The sequence below is a fragment of the Schistocerca serialis genome, chromosome 7, assembly GCF_023864345.2.
Source record: "Schistocerca serialis cubense isolate TAMUIC-IGC-003099 chromosome 7, iqSchSeri2.2, whole genome shotgun sequence".
In the NCBI taxonomy this organism is placed as follows: Eukaryota; Metazoa; Arthropoda; class Insecta; order Orthoptera; family Acrididae; genus Schistocerca; species Schistocerca serialis.
The window spans coordinates 337,537,540-337,552,965 of NC_064644.1; the positions used below are offsets into that span (position 1 = coordinate 337,537,540).

At 42.4% G+C, this 15,426-nt stretch overlaps 1 protein-coding gene across 1 annotated transcript in view; it reads left to right on the plus strand.

The window, feature by feature from the left end:
- LOC126413071 (regulator of hypoxia-inducible factor 1-like) overlaps positions 1 to 15,426 on the plus strand; it is a 230,301-nt gene that overhangs the window by 201,591 nt on the left and 13,284 nt on the right. Inside the window, exon 12 of the mRNA XM_050082967.1 lies at positions 9,219 to 9,361. Coding sequence (XP_049938924.1) covers positions 9,219 to 9,361 — 143 coding nt within the window. The remainder of the gene's footprint in view (positions 1 to 9,218; positions 9,362 to 15,426) is intronic.

A 15,426-nucleotide genomic window follows, 5' to 3' on the forward strand; every position in this document is an offset into this window, starting at 1 on the left:
GCACAAAGTATAAGATACCACCCCGTCCATGTTGGACTCTGATTTAGTATTTGCAACTAATAGAGAAGGTAAATTATCGTAGTAATCGGTGTCAATAAAAACAGTTCAGAGGTAGTAAAAGAGCTGTAATACAATGGTTTCGAAAGAAGATTATATATTCAATACACACCGAGGTGACAAAAGTCATGCGATAGCGACTTGCGCATGGACAGATGGCGAGAATATCGTGTTCAGAAGGTATAAAAGGACTGTGCACTGACGAAGCTGTCATTTATACTCACGTGATTCGTGTGAAAAGATGTCCGGCGTTATTATGGCCGCACGACGGGAATTAAGACTTTGACTACGGAACAGTAGTTGGAACTAGGCACATGGAACATTCCATTTTGAAAATGGTTAGAGAATTCAATATTCCAAGAACCACAGTGTCAAAAGTGTGAGGCATTACCTCTCATCTCGGACAACGTAGTGATCGACGACCTTCACTTAACGACCGAGAGCAGTGTAGTTTGTGTAGAGTTGTCAGTGCTAATAGACAAGCAAAATTGCGTGAAATAATAATCTGGGACATACGACGAACGTATCCGTTACGACAGTGCGGCGAAATTTGGCGTTCATGAGCTACGGCAGCAGACGGCCGACGCTAGTGCCTTTGATAACAGAACGACATCACCTGTTGTGCCTCTCCTGGGCTCGTAACCATATCGGCTGGACCCTAGGCGACTGGAAAACCGTAGCCTGATCAGATGAGTCCCAGTTTAAGTTGGTAAGAGCTAATATTAGAGTTCGAATGTGGCAGTGGCCCCACGAAGCCATCGACCCATGTTGTTAACAAGGCACTGTGCAAGCTGGTGGTGGCTCCATAATGGTAAGATCTGTGTTTATGTGGGATGGACTGGATCCTCAGGTCTAATTGAACCAATCATTGACTGGAAATGGCTATGTTCCGCTCCTTGGAGACCGTCTGCAGCTATTCATGGACTTCATTTTAATGGAATGCAAATCGCCATGTCACTGGGCCACACTTGCTCGCAATCTGTTAGAAGAACATGCTGGAGAATTCGAGCGGATGCTCTGGCTACCCTCATCATCCGACACGAATCCTATCGAAAATTTATATGACATAATCTAAAGGTCACCTCGTCTACGACGTCTTGGACCGACGACTCTTTCGTAATTATGGACGTTTATATATGCGGCATGGTTTAATATTTCTGCAGGTGAACGACTTGTTGAATGAATGTCACGTCGAGCTGCTGGACTATGTCGGGAAAAAGGAGGTCAGACAGGATACTAGAGGGTATCTCATGAATTTTGTCACCTCACTGTATTTTCTGCTCGCATACAGTATCCTAATGTCACTGTGGTTTACAGTTTCCATTTTATCTCCTTCCTTTAATATAGCGCACATTACCGGTCATTACATTCTCCAATAAAATCCATAGGTGAGGCAATCATATTTTAACACTGTGTTAGGCACACGTACGTATACAATCACATTTGTAATTCGTTCGTTTACTAATACTTACAAAACAATTTTTAGCACCCGTGTTGTTATTACATCTGTGTAGGCATTTAGGGCTGCTAGTACATGATTTGCATATTTGTGGACCAAAAGGCAGTGAAACGCTAAAGCCAGTGTTTTCCTGGAATTAGGTTAAGGTTGAGCTTTTCTTTTTGAACGTTTTTCAGTTCTTTTAGTAAACTCGAAGGTCATGTTCCACGATGTTTTGTAAGAGTACCATAATTATGTCTTTATTTCTTAGCTTTCGTTCTTGTATTAGTCTTTTAAGGGCAGTTTTTCTCGTCTCTGCGGCTTAACAAATGTTTTTGGTGTGGGCTTACAGCTTTCTTACCTATAGTAATGTTTTCATAGAGTTACTTTTTTATGTTCCTCTTAATATTTTTAATTCGCCATTTTTTTTGTTTAGATGATCATTGGAAAAAATTCCGAAATGTATATTCTTCTAGAATGCTTACATGGAACGTCTCGTTCATTGACTGACCGCTTTCTGCTTCCAGTACCTCTCAGATGTTGCCAATTTGTATTTGATCAAAGGACTGCTTTCTGGAGAACCCGTAATTGTCTTCCATTCCGACATGTAAGTTTTAAATTTGGCTCAAAGATGTCTAAAAACTTCCTCTTTAATGATGCAAAAGGGTGGTGCTCTGCGACGTCACCCTCGGGCTCGCCGACGCTTCACACAGCAAGATGTTGCCAAATGCAAAAAAGAAAAAAAAAGAAAATTCTTATAGGTGGCCGAGGAAAACATTTCAGATGCACCGACGCTCAGAATCGACACGGAAAGGTGATCAGGAGGTGGCATAAAGGGCGTCAATGAAATCACCCCTTCCCTTGAGGCGTTGATTCTCACAAAATTCGCGGTCGAAAACGACAGATCGCACTGTCATGGCCCACAGGACGACGTTACTGACAATGTTTGGCACCTCTACCAACCCCTAAGCGTTTCACCTACTATAAAGACACCATGGTGTTGCAACCCTGTTGAACGTGACCTGACTGCTTTGGAGTATGGTGTGACTACGTTTTCGCTATTGTGTACAGGGTATTTATGTATGTATGTATGTAGTGAAATGGGGACCTAGAATCGGCGCAGAAGCTTCGTCCCCGCCGTAGCCCTCAGTGGTACACAACGCCGCCCCACACCAAATCCAGAGTTATTGTGCGGTTCTGCCCTCAGTAGACCCTCTCCGGGACAGCCTCATTCCAAAGGTGTGTAACCCCCATATTTGAGTGGTAGAGTAATTATGGTTCAAATGGTTCAAATGGCACAAGCACTATGGGACTTAATATCTGAGGCCATCAGTCCCCTAGAACTTAGAACTACTTAAACCTAACTAACCTAAGGACATCACACACATCCATGCCCGAGGCAGGATTCAAACCTACGACCGTAGCAGCAGCGCAGTTCCAGACTGAAGATCCTACACCCGCTCTGCCACAGCGGCCGGTTAGAGTAATTATGGTGTTATTGTGTACGCGTGCGCGGAAATACTGTTTGCGCAGCAACCGCAGACATAGTGTAACTGAGGAGAAATAAGGGGAATATGCTCACATTCGCCGAGGCAGATGGAAAACCGCCTCAAACCCATCCACAGGCTGGCTGGCACACCGGACCTTGACACTAATCCAAGCGGATTCATGCCGGGTCCGGCACGCCTTCCCGCTAGGGAAGCAGTGCGTTAGACCGCACGGCTAACTGGTCGGGCGGTATACGGGGTAGAACCACTCTACCTGTCAGAAACTGTGACATACTTTCAGCCTCGTTGTTACTGCAGCGCCTGAAGGCAGGTAAACTCCAGCGAAAGGTTGTCGAGGGAGTTACCTGACCCTGAGCCGTCAGATCAACCAGCTCAATGTGTGTGTCGAAGTTTCCGTGACGGTCTCAGTAAAAGTGCGTGGGTGATACTGAGAGTGTTAGCAAACTGTAGGGTATTAGAAGAACCCTTTGCCATATTACTCACGCACATGTTAATGTTGCATCCGTCCGTGACCACTATACACGATGGCACGAAAAAGGAAGGATGAAAAAGAATAAAAACGGTTTTCTGCCTTGGATCACGTTCAAATTTCGTCGAATAGTTTAGAACGGTCCCATGAAACTCCACCCTGTATGGGGGAGCAAACAAGCAGTCGCGCTGCACTTCATAAGGGTCACATCAACTTAGTAGGGTTGCAGATCCATAATGTTCTTAGAGTAAGGTTGAAACGTCCTGGGGTTTCTTAGAGTGACAGACGCACTAAAGAATGCCGCCCTGTCGGCTATTGCACTGCGACTCCCGTCTTCGATAGCGAAATGTGTGGGGATCAACGCTCCAAGGGAAAGTGTGATGTCACTGACGCGGCTTATGCCCCACCTTGAGGCCTTTTCATCCCGATTCTGAGCGGCGGTGTGTTTGAAATGTTTTTCTCGGCCACCCACATAAAAACCGTGCAGTTTCAACTCTGGGTGTCGCGGTTCTGACCTCGACCGTAGAGGTGTGAGAAGTGAAAGTTGGGCAAGAGGGAGTGTGACAACCTTTCCATCGCATGGTACGTCCACGGTGGCTTAAGCAGAATTGTGGTGAAATGTGGTGCTAATGTGGCATCATTAACCTCTCTTAAAGTTCACATGTACTTCTTAGCTGTGGCCTTTTTTTCACAAGTGTCGACACCTTGCTGTCAGAAGCTTAATCGTGCCCGAGGGCGATATAGCAGGCCGCCACACTTTTCCACCACAGAGGGAGCTTGTAGGCACCCTAGAGCCTAATATCAAACTTATGTGTTGGAATAGAATGCATTAACTAGCTATCGAAGACGGGATCCTGTAATTCTGTTGTAGAGTGTACAACACCTTCATGAACTCGGTCCATTGTTGTTGTTGTTGTGGTCTTCAGTCCTGAGACTGGTTTGATGCAGCTCTCCATGCCACTCTATCCTGTGCAAGCTTTTTCATCTCCCAGTACCTACTGCAACCTACATCCTTCTGAATCTGCTTAGTGTATTCATCTCTTGGTCTCCCTCTACGATTTTTACCCTCCACGCTGCCCTCCAATACTAAATTGGTGATCCCTTGATGCCTCAGAACATGTCCTACCAACCGATCCCTTCTTCTGGTCAAGTTGTGCCACAAACTTCTCTTCTCCCCAATCCTATTCAATACTTCCTCATTAGTTATGTGATCTACCCATCTAATCTTCAGCATTCTTCTGTAGCACCACATTTCGAAAGCTTCTATTCTCTTCTTGTCCAAACTATTTATCGTCCATGTTTCACTTCCATACATGGCTACACTCCATACGAATACTTTCAGAAATGACTTCCTGACACTTAAATCAATACTGGATGTTAACAAATTTCTCTTCTTCAGAAACGCTTTCCTTGCCATTGCCAGCCTACATTTCATATCCTCTCTACTTCGACCATCATCAGTTATTTTGCTCCCCAAATAGCAAAACTCCTTTACTACTTTAAGTGCCTCATTTCCTAATCTAATTCCCTCAGCATCACCCGACTTAATTAGACTACATTCCATTATCCTTGTTTTGCTTTTGTTGATGTTCATCTTATATCCTCCTTTCAAGACACTGTCCATTCCATTCAACTGCTCTTCCAAGTCCTTTGCTGTCTCTGACAGAATCACAATGTCATCGGCGAACCTCAAAGTTTTTATTTCTTCTCCATGAATTTTAATACCTACCCCGAATTTTCCTTTTGTTTCCTTTACTGCTTGCTCAATATACAGATTGAACAACATCGGGGAGAGGCAACAACCCTGTCTTACTCCCTTCCCAACCACTGCTTCCCTTTCATGTCCCTCGACTCTTATAACTGCCATCTGGTTTCTGTACAAATTGTAAATAGCCTTTCGCTCCCTGTATTTTACCCCTGTCACCTTCAGAATTTGAAAGAGAGTATTCCAGTCAACATTGTCAAAAGCTTTCTCTAAGTCTACAAATGCTACAAACGTAGGTTTGCCTTTCCTTAATCTTTCTTCTAAGATAAGTCGTAAGGTCAGTATTGCCTCACGTGTTCCAGTGTTTCTACGGAATCCAAACTGATCTTCCCCGAGGTTGGCTTCTACTAGTTTTTCCATTCGTCTATAAAGAATTCGTGTTAGTATTTTGCAGCTGTGACTTATTAAGCTGATAGTTCGGTAATTTTCACATCTGTCAACACCTGCTTTCTTTGGGATTGGAATTATTATATTCTTCTTGAAGTCTGAGGGTATTTCGCCTGTTTCATACATCTTGCTCACCAGATGGTAGAGTTTTGTCAGGACTGGCTCTCCCACGGCCGTCAGTAGTTCCAATGGAATATTGTCTACTCCGGGGGCCTTGTTTCGACTCAGGTCTTTCAGTGCTCTGTCAAACTCTTCACGCAGTATCGTATCTCCCATTTCATCTTCATCTACATCCTCTTCCATTTCCATAGTATTGTCCTCAAGTACATCGCCCTTGTATAGACCCTCAATATACTCCTTCCACCTTTCTGCTTTCCCTTCTTTGCGTAGAACTGGGTTTCCATCTGAGCTCTTGATATTCATACCAGTCGTTCTCTTATCTCCAAAGGTCTCTTTAATTTTCCTGTAGGCGGTATCTATCTTACCCCTAGTGAGATAGGCCTCTACATCCTTACATTTGTCCTCTAGCCATCCCTGCTTAGCCATTTTGCACTTCCTGTCGATCTCATTTTTGAGACGTTTGTATTCCTTTTTGCCTGTTTCACTTACTGCATTTTTATATTTTCTCCTTTCATCAATTAAATTCAATATTTCTTCTGTTACCCAAGGATTTCTACTAGCCCTCGTCATTTTACCTACTTGATCCTCTGCTGCCTTCACTACTTCATCCCTCAAAGCTACCCATTCTTCTTCTACTGTATTTATTTCCCCCATTCCTGTCAATTGCTCCCTTATGCTCTCCCTGAATCTCTGTACAACCTCTGGTTCTTTCAGTTTATCCAGGTCCCATCTCCTTAAATTCCCACCTTTTTGCAGTTTCTTCAGTTTTAATCTACAGGTCATAACCAATAGATTGTGGTCAGAGTCCACATCTGCCCCTGGAAATGTCTTACAATTTAAAACCTGGTTCCTAAATCTCTGTCTTACCATTATATAATCTATCTGATACCTTTTAGTATCTCCAGGGTTCTTCCATGTATACAACCTTCTTTCATGATTCTTAAACCAAGTGTTAGTTATGATTATGTTGTGCTCTGTGCAAAATTCTACCAGGCGGCTTCCTCTTTCATTTCTGTCCCCCAATCCATACTCACCTACTATGTTTCCTTCTCTCCCTTTTCCTACACTCGAATTCCAGTCACCCATGACTATTAAATTTTCGTCTCCCTTCACTATCTGAATAATTTCTTTTATTTCATCATACATTTCTTCAATTTCTTCGTCATCTGCAGAGCTAGTTGGCATATAAACTTGTACTACTGTAGTAGGTGTGGGCTTCGTATCTATCTTGGCCACAATAATGCGCTCACTATGCTGTTTGTAGTAGCTTACCCGCATTCCTATTTTCCTATTCATTATTAAACCTACTCCTGCATTCCCCCTATATGATTTTGTGTTTATAACCCTGTAGTCACCTGACCAGAAGTCTTGTTCCTCCTGCCACCGAACTTCACTAATTCCCACTATATCTAACTTCAACCTATCCATTTCCCTTTTTAAATTTTCTAACCTACCTGCCCGATTAAGGGATCTGACATTCCACGCTCCGATCCGTAGAACGCCAGTTTTCTTTCTCCTGATAACGACATCCTCTTGAGTAGTCCCCGCCCGGAGATCCGAATGGGGGACTATTTTACCTCCGGAATATTTTACCCAAGAGGACGCCATCATCATGTAATCATACAGTAAAGCTGCATGCCCTCAGGAAAAATTACGGCTGTAGTTTCCCCTTGCTTTCAGCCGTTCGCAGTACCAGCACAGCAAGGCCGTTTTGGTTATTGTTACAAGGCCAGATCAGTCAATCATCCAGACTGTTGCCCTTGCAACTACTGAAAAGGCTGCTGCCCCTCTTCAGGAACCACACGTTTGTCTGGCCTCTCAACAGATACCCCTCCGTTGTGGTTGCACCTACGGTACGGCTATCTGTATCGCTGAGGCACGCAAGCCTCCCCACCAACGGCAAGGTCCATGGTTCATGGGGGGGGGGGGGACTCGGTCCATACAGTTGTATAACTCGGGCGTTTGCATAGGCAGATATGAGAATACAGTCATTTTTGCTGATAAAATTGGTTTTGTATCTCATAACTAAACTCTTGTTCTTGGTTGTATAGATTTAACAACTTTAGAGATCTCCTTCCCATTTTTAGACAGAGTATCATATTCGTCCATTGATCAATCCGCGGAACCTAACTTAATTTTCTGCATCGTTTTGGAAGAGTACAGCTAGATATGTTATAGCAGGCTGTCTCGTAAAACAAATACTATAACGTAATCCGACAATTCCAAAGAGGCATATAGTCTGCTACAGGTTTATGAACCTATGGGACTACGTGGGATAACTGTGCTAAAATAGACGTTATAATGAAATTTTCAGTCGCTACTCATTTCCGTATGAACAGTCGCTTTACAGATCCTGTATCGATTGCAGAACCACTAAGGTGAAATCCTGGAACAAGGTGTGGCCCGACGGGCCTAGATGAATTACTGATAATGCTCTCATATACACAAAAGATGTGTTTCTTTCCGCGATATAAAATTAGCAACTGTTATTAGTAATCTAGGCTATGAAGATGGAATTCGCTACCTTATCTCACGTCTGGTGTTACAAGTGCTTTTCAGTACAAATCCGTAGAGCGCCTTCCCAAAGACTCATATTGTGCACTCTGCATTGGTGGATTTGATAATTCCTAAGTACTTAAAAGAAAAGATTAACTAGTATCGAAAGTTGGCGTTCACTGTTTCTGTATTTAGCTCGTTTATAAATACCTTTTCTGCTTCCACTAATAAGCTTCTTTTATTCATATTTTACAAGAAGTGTTTCGGGAAATGATTCCCATTTTCTAGTGTCTTACCTTTTTGTAATATGCCATTTTTACGCAATGTTTTCGTTGTGTGACATTCTGCTTTGTTTAATTGTCTTTACTACAATCTATAAAAAACGTGCAATTTCAGTTGGATATCGATTTTATGAATGTAGTTAGTGCCACAATTTGGAAGACCTTAGAATAAAGTTATCCTACGGTCCATTTGTGCAGAGTGTCACACATGTCAAACATTACATACAATTTTCAGTGCACAGCGTACATCGAGAATAACTTACGTAAACAAACAGCTACAAAGATTATTTTAGATGTAGCTATAGAGATAATATTACAGGTCTTCCATAGAGTATGATATGCTTTTGTACAGAGGGTATTTATCATAATAGCATGGATCATTCTTTGTTTATATCAGTTTTACAATGGTACTTATTTCGATATGTTACTATTTTTATTTAAATACATTGTCAAAGCGTCTGAAGAAATTCACTGATTTACTTTCAAGTTCTTCGTTCTGTTTTCATATTTTCTGTAACATGAATACATCTCCAGCTCTTCTTGTTTTCACAGTCGCAGGCTTTCACGAAACCATTTATAGTTGACAAAATCAGTTTCCGCATTCCCCTGTGTATTGGTGATCGTGCTTCAGAGACTTTCATAACCCACTTTCTCACCTTTGAATTTTCGTTATCGTGTGCCAAACTGTTGTCTGCAGGCTGGGTGGGCCGCTTGGCAGCATGGCCTGGCTTCCGCGTCTTCTCGCGCCTGTCTTACGCAATCTACCTCACCCAGTTCCCCGTCTACTTCTACAACATCGGAAGAACAAGAGCGACGCAGTTCTACCATCATACAGCGCTGGTAAGTTTTATCCTCAGAAGATTGAGACACTTACATTTTTGCTGGAATTAATGAATCAACTAAAATCTGTGTTCTGAACCAGATTGCTCCACACACAACTCACACTGTCCCTGTTATGGTTGTGCAGATTTCACCCTTCCCGTTCCCTCAGCCTCTCGATCGTCAGCAACATAAACGTGACACTGAGCTCTACACGCATTCGTCGCATACACTGGCCAGATGCAATATGAACCGTTCTTGTATCATGACTTAACTGAAACTCCGCCGTATTACACTATCCCGTCATATATGTATTCTGAAACCACGGTACTTCATTTGTATTTGACTGAAATTTAGCATGTGTAGGAGAGTTTGAAATGAGTAAAAAGACTACTGAAAACGTTTCACACCCTGTGTCTCAACTCAATATATTTCATTTAAGTCGTTCTACCTGAGAACGCCTGAATTGGGACACAGAGCTCAATTAACATTATGCCCGAGGAAGGAAAGCCTTTCCAGTCAGGTGGACAAACAGCCTTATGGGGTCCTCTAGTTAATAACGCCACGCGAATTAAACTCTTTGTGGCAGATGCGTTATCACGTTGCTGTCAGAGCACGCACCACAGAACCATGCATGGGTAAGGAGTTCACGATTACATCTTATTAACTGTGTAGCCTCCCCACTATATTCGTTTCTGTACGAAATTTAGCTCAACTTTACCTCCCACTCTATAAAAGTCTATGTATTACCAATACTATGTACTCACGAACTGTTATCCAACTGAAAGTCGTATGCAATCCTTTAGCTGAACAGAACCTAATTTGAACTGAACTGTAACTTATCTGAATAAAACTTGTCTTTATATTAAACGTAAAACTGAAGTACAACAATTACCTGGCCCTAATCAAAATATCCACTGACCTCGCGTCTTCACAATTGTGGTCTCCTGCCCTCTCGTCTCGTATAGAGGGCCTAAAGGAAGTTGCGTTCTCGGAATGCTATACAACAATTGAAGCAAATAACATTAATAGCTTTATTTCAATAAAGCAGATTTGACAATACTTAACTTTGAATTTACAATGTTGTCGCAGGGGACGGGCAACATTCGCAGGGGATGGGCGACTTGCAAAAAATTTGAGTTCTTTGCTATATGTGATGTCCTCGTATGCAGTTGGTATGGATAACACGTCACTGCTATCGTAGTGCTCTCCTAGTACTGTCCGCATCCTGTCCGCATACTGTCCCGAAGCTGGCAGGACCGGCGATTATATTCTCTTCTTTTAGAGGTCGCTCCTGCCGTGGTGCGGTCCTTGTCAGCGGGCTATGGGCTGACGTACTCTCACCGCCTTCTCTGCTCTTGCAATCTTCGTCTTCCTGCCGGCGCTTTCCGATAGTCCGGAACAACAACATTGTAGCAATTTTCTCGAAAACACAGCAAACATTAAGCACCCAGTGACCAAGCTAGATTTCTATTCTAAATAAAATATCCAAACTATATTCGAACTGTTAAATACGACTTGGTGAAATGTGGTAACATGTAGTAATAAACAGTGGAGTGGGGAGACTAACTGTTCCTATGAAATGATATTCGAAGACAACGATTTTAGAATGAAGTATGTATTGAAAAAAAAAAACAGTGTAAAACTTCGCATGATCTTCACAGATAACACGTCTGAACAATAGTACTATGATTAGTGAACAATGATGTAAAGAGGGTAGAATGTTAACAGAGAATTTGTGTAAAAATCAAATACCTCAATCAGTTAATACGTTAATGCATGACTCACGGAAGTGGTGTGGTCTCTCTCTAAGCGCTGAGCAAATGTACAAAGATAACTAGCTGACAATAGTCATTCTGAAAAACTAGCTGCGCATTTCTGCCGCCTTACCTCAAGCGTCTTCTCTTCAAAAAATAATAACATTTTTTAAATTTTATATTCTCTTCGCCTTCTAATACATACGTCTTATTCGTCCTTGCTGTCCTATATAATCAATCTTTCTTCATCTACCAGATACCATCGCAAGTCAACACAACACATTTGAATACGTCCATCACCAACCACACATCACCTAAGAAAATATTAGACTGTGCCACGACAAGACCAAAGATTGTTTAACAGTAATGTAATTTGATCATTCTCTGACATGCACATGGATAACATGTTTTTGTTATTGTGGCCTTCAGTCCAGAGACTAGTTTGATACAGTCCTCCATGCTACTCTTTCCTGCGCAAGCTTCCTCATGTCCAAGTAACTACTGCAACCTACATCCTTCTGAATCTGCTTAGTGTATTCATCTCTTGGTCTCCCTCTACTATTTTTACCCTCCACGCTGTCCTCCAATACTATATTGGTGATCCCTCGATGCCTCAAAACATGTCCTACCAACCGATCCCTTCTTCTTGTCAAGTTGTGTCACGAACTCCTCTTCTCCCCGATGCTACTGAGTACCTCCTCATTAGTTATGTGATCTACCCATGTAATCTTCAGCATTCTTCTGTAACAAAACATTTCGAAAGCTTCTATTCTCTTCTTCTCTAAACCAATTATCGTCCATGTTTCACTTCCATACATGGCTACACTCCATACAAATACTTTCAACAAAGAGTTTCTGACACTTAAATCTATGCTCGACGTTAACAAATTTCTCTTCTTAAGAAACACTTTCCTCGCCATTGCCAGTCTACATTTTATATCCTCTCTACTTCGACCATCATCAGTTATTTTGCTCCCCAAATAGCCAAACTCATATATTACTTTAAGTGGCTCATTTTCTAATTTAATTCCCTCAATATCACCTGATTTGATTTGACTAAATTCCATTATCCTCATTTTGCTCTTGTTGATGTTCATCTTATATCCTCCTTTCGAGACACTGTCCATTCCGTTCAACTGATCTTCCAGGTCCTTTGCTGTCTCTGACAGCCGGCCGAAGCGGCCGTGCGGTTAAAGGCGCTGCAGTCTGGAACCGCAAGACCGCTACGGTCGCAGGTTCGAATCCTGCCTCGGGCATGGATGTTTGTGATGTCATTAGGTTAGTTAGGTTTAACTAGTTCTAAGTTCTAGGGGGCTAATGACCTCAGCAGTTGAGTCCCATAGTGCTCAGAGCCATTTGAACCATTTTTTGTCTCTGACAGAATTACAGTGTCATCGGCAAACCGCAAAGCTTTTATTTTTTCTCGATGCATTTTAATTCCTACTGCAAATTTTGCTTTTGTTTCCTTTATTGCTTGCTCAATATACAGATTGAATAACATCGGGGATAGGCTACAACCCTGTCTCACTCCCTTCCCAACCACTGCTTCCCTTTCATGCCCATCGACTCTTATAACTGCCATCTGTTTTCTGTACAAATTATAAATAGCATTATAAATAGCCTCTCGCTCTCTGTATTTTACCCCTTCCACCTTCAGAATTTGAAAGAGAGTAATCCAGTCAACATTGTCAAAAGCTTTCTCTAAGTCTACAAATGCTAGAACCGTAGGTTTGCCTTTCCTTAATCTTTCTTTTAAGATAAGTCGTAAGGTCAGTATTGCCTCACGTGTTCTAACAATTCTACGGAATCCATACTGATCTTCCCCGAGGTCGGCTTCTACCAGTTTTTCCATTCGTCTCTAAAGAATTCGCGTTAGTATTTAGCAGCTGTGACTTATTAAACAGTTCAGTATCTGTTCTGTTACCCAAGGATTTCTACTAGCTCTCATCTTTTTACCTGCTAGATCCTTTGCTGCCTTTATTATTTCATCTCTTAAAGCTACCCATTCTTCTTCTACTGCATTTCTTTCCCCCGCTTTTGTCAATCGTTTCTTAATGCTGTCTCTCAAACTCTCTACAACTTCTAGTTCTTTCAGTTTATCCAGATTCCACCTCCTTAAATTCCCACCTTTTCGCAGTTTCTTCAGTTTTAATCTACAGTTGATAACCAATAGATTGTGGCCAGAGTCCCATCTGCCACTGGAGATGTCTTACATTATAAAACCTTGTTCCTAATCTCTGTCTTGAAATGAAATGTTGTCCCATACTCCGTGACGGAGCATAGGGGAACGATGCGGGAGTTCCGCAGCGCTTTACTAGGCAAGGTCCGAGTGGAGGTGGTTTGCATTGCCTTCCTCCGACCGTGATGGGGATGAATGAGATGATGAAGACGACACAACAACACTCAGTCATCTCGAGGCAGGAAAAATCCCTGACCCCGCCGGGAATCGACCCGGGGAACCCCGGGCGCGGGAAGCGAGAACGCTACCGCGAGACCACGAGCAGCGGTCTTACCATTGTATTATCTATCTGAAACCTTCCAGTGTCTCCAGGCCTCTTCCACGAATACAACCTTCTTTCATGATTTTTAAAGCGTTAGCTATGATTAAGTTATGCTCTGTGCAAAATTCTACCAGGTGGCTTCCCCTTTCATTCCTTACCCCCATTCCATATTCACCTACAACTTTTCCTCCTCTTCATTTTCCTGATGTCGAATTCCAGTCCCCCATCACTATTAAATTTTAGTCTCCCTTTAATCTCTGAATAATTTCTTTTATCTCATCATACATTTCTTCAATTTCTTCGTCATCTGCAGAGCTAGTTGGCATATAAACTTGTACTACTGTAGTAGGCGTGGGCTTCGTGTCTATCTTGGCGGCAATAATGCTTTCACTATGCTGTTTGTAGTAGCTTACCCGCACTCCTATTTTTTATTCATTACTAAACCTACTTCTGCATTACTCCTATTTGATTTTGTATTTATAACCCTGTATTCACCTGACCAGTAGTCTTGTACCTCCTGCCACCAAACTTCACTAATTCCCACTATATCTGACTTTAACCTGTCCATTCCCCTTTTTAAATTTTCTAACCTACCTACCCGATTAAGGGATTTGACATTCCACGCTCCGATCCGTAGAACGCCAGTTTTCTTTCTCCTAATAACGACGTCCTCCTGAGTAGTCCCCGCCCAGAGGTCCGAATGGGGGACTATTGTACCTCCCAAATATTTTACCCAAGACGACATCATCATCACTTAACCATACAGTAAAGCTGCATGCCCTCGGAAAAAATTACGACTGTAGTTTCCCCTTACCAGCAAAGCAAGGCCGTTTTGGTTAATGTCACAAGGGTACATCAGTCAATCACCCAGACTGTTGCCCCTGCAACTACTGAAATTAGCTGGCCGGAGTGGGTGAGCGGTTCGAGGCGCTACAGTCTGGAGCCGCGCGACCGCTACGGTCGTGGGTTCGAATCCTGCCTCGGGCATGGATATGTGTGATGTCCTTAGGTTGGTTAGTCTTAAGTAGTTCTAAGTTCTAGGGGACTGATGACCTCAGCAGTTAAGTCCCATAGTGTTCAGATCCATTTGAACCATTTTGAACTGAAAAGGCATCTGTAGTATACAAAAACCAAAATGACATGACTACCTGACAACTGCATTCCTCAGTCGTTTCTTAAAGATTATGTGTCTACATTTTAGTTTTAAATACGAGTTTCAGTAGACATTCGCAATAATTTTATTTGTGCTCCATAGTCGTACCCCTGCCATTTACATCTTTCATTTCTTCTTTTGCTGATGAAGAAATTGTCCTTCGAAAAACGTACCCTACCAACCTGACTTGCTATTCTGTCTGCCTGTCTCTCTCTTTCTCTCTGACAACTTTCTGCAACCTTCCACTTCACCTTTCCTGTCTCCTGCTTGTTCATTTGCTTCATAATTTGCCTGTTTGGATTTCAATATCTTCCCGTAGAAACATACATCAGCTGACTCCAGAAATTTTAATACGAGTTGCCCTTGATTCGACTTTCTCATGTGACCATACTTTTAGATATTTGAATTATGTTTTTTCTTTTATTTTTTATTTTTTTTATAGTTCGTTGCGTTTGGTCTGTGCGGGCGTCACAAGACATCTGTTCAAGTTGACCGGTGATTCCTTGACTCAGTTTTTTTTATTGCAGAGAGCACACAGCCCTCTGACCGAACACCCTGAGCTACAGTGCCGGCAATTCTGTTAGTTGATCTTACATATCTTATCCAAATTAGATATTTAGCTGCTTGCCCTTACGTCTTCATTAGCTCTGTTTGAATCTTGTTCCGTCTTCCGTT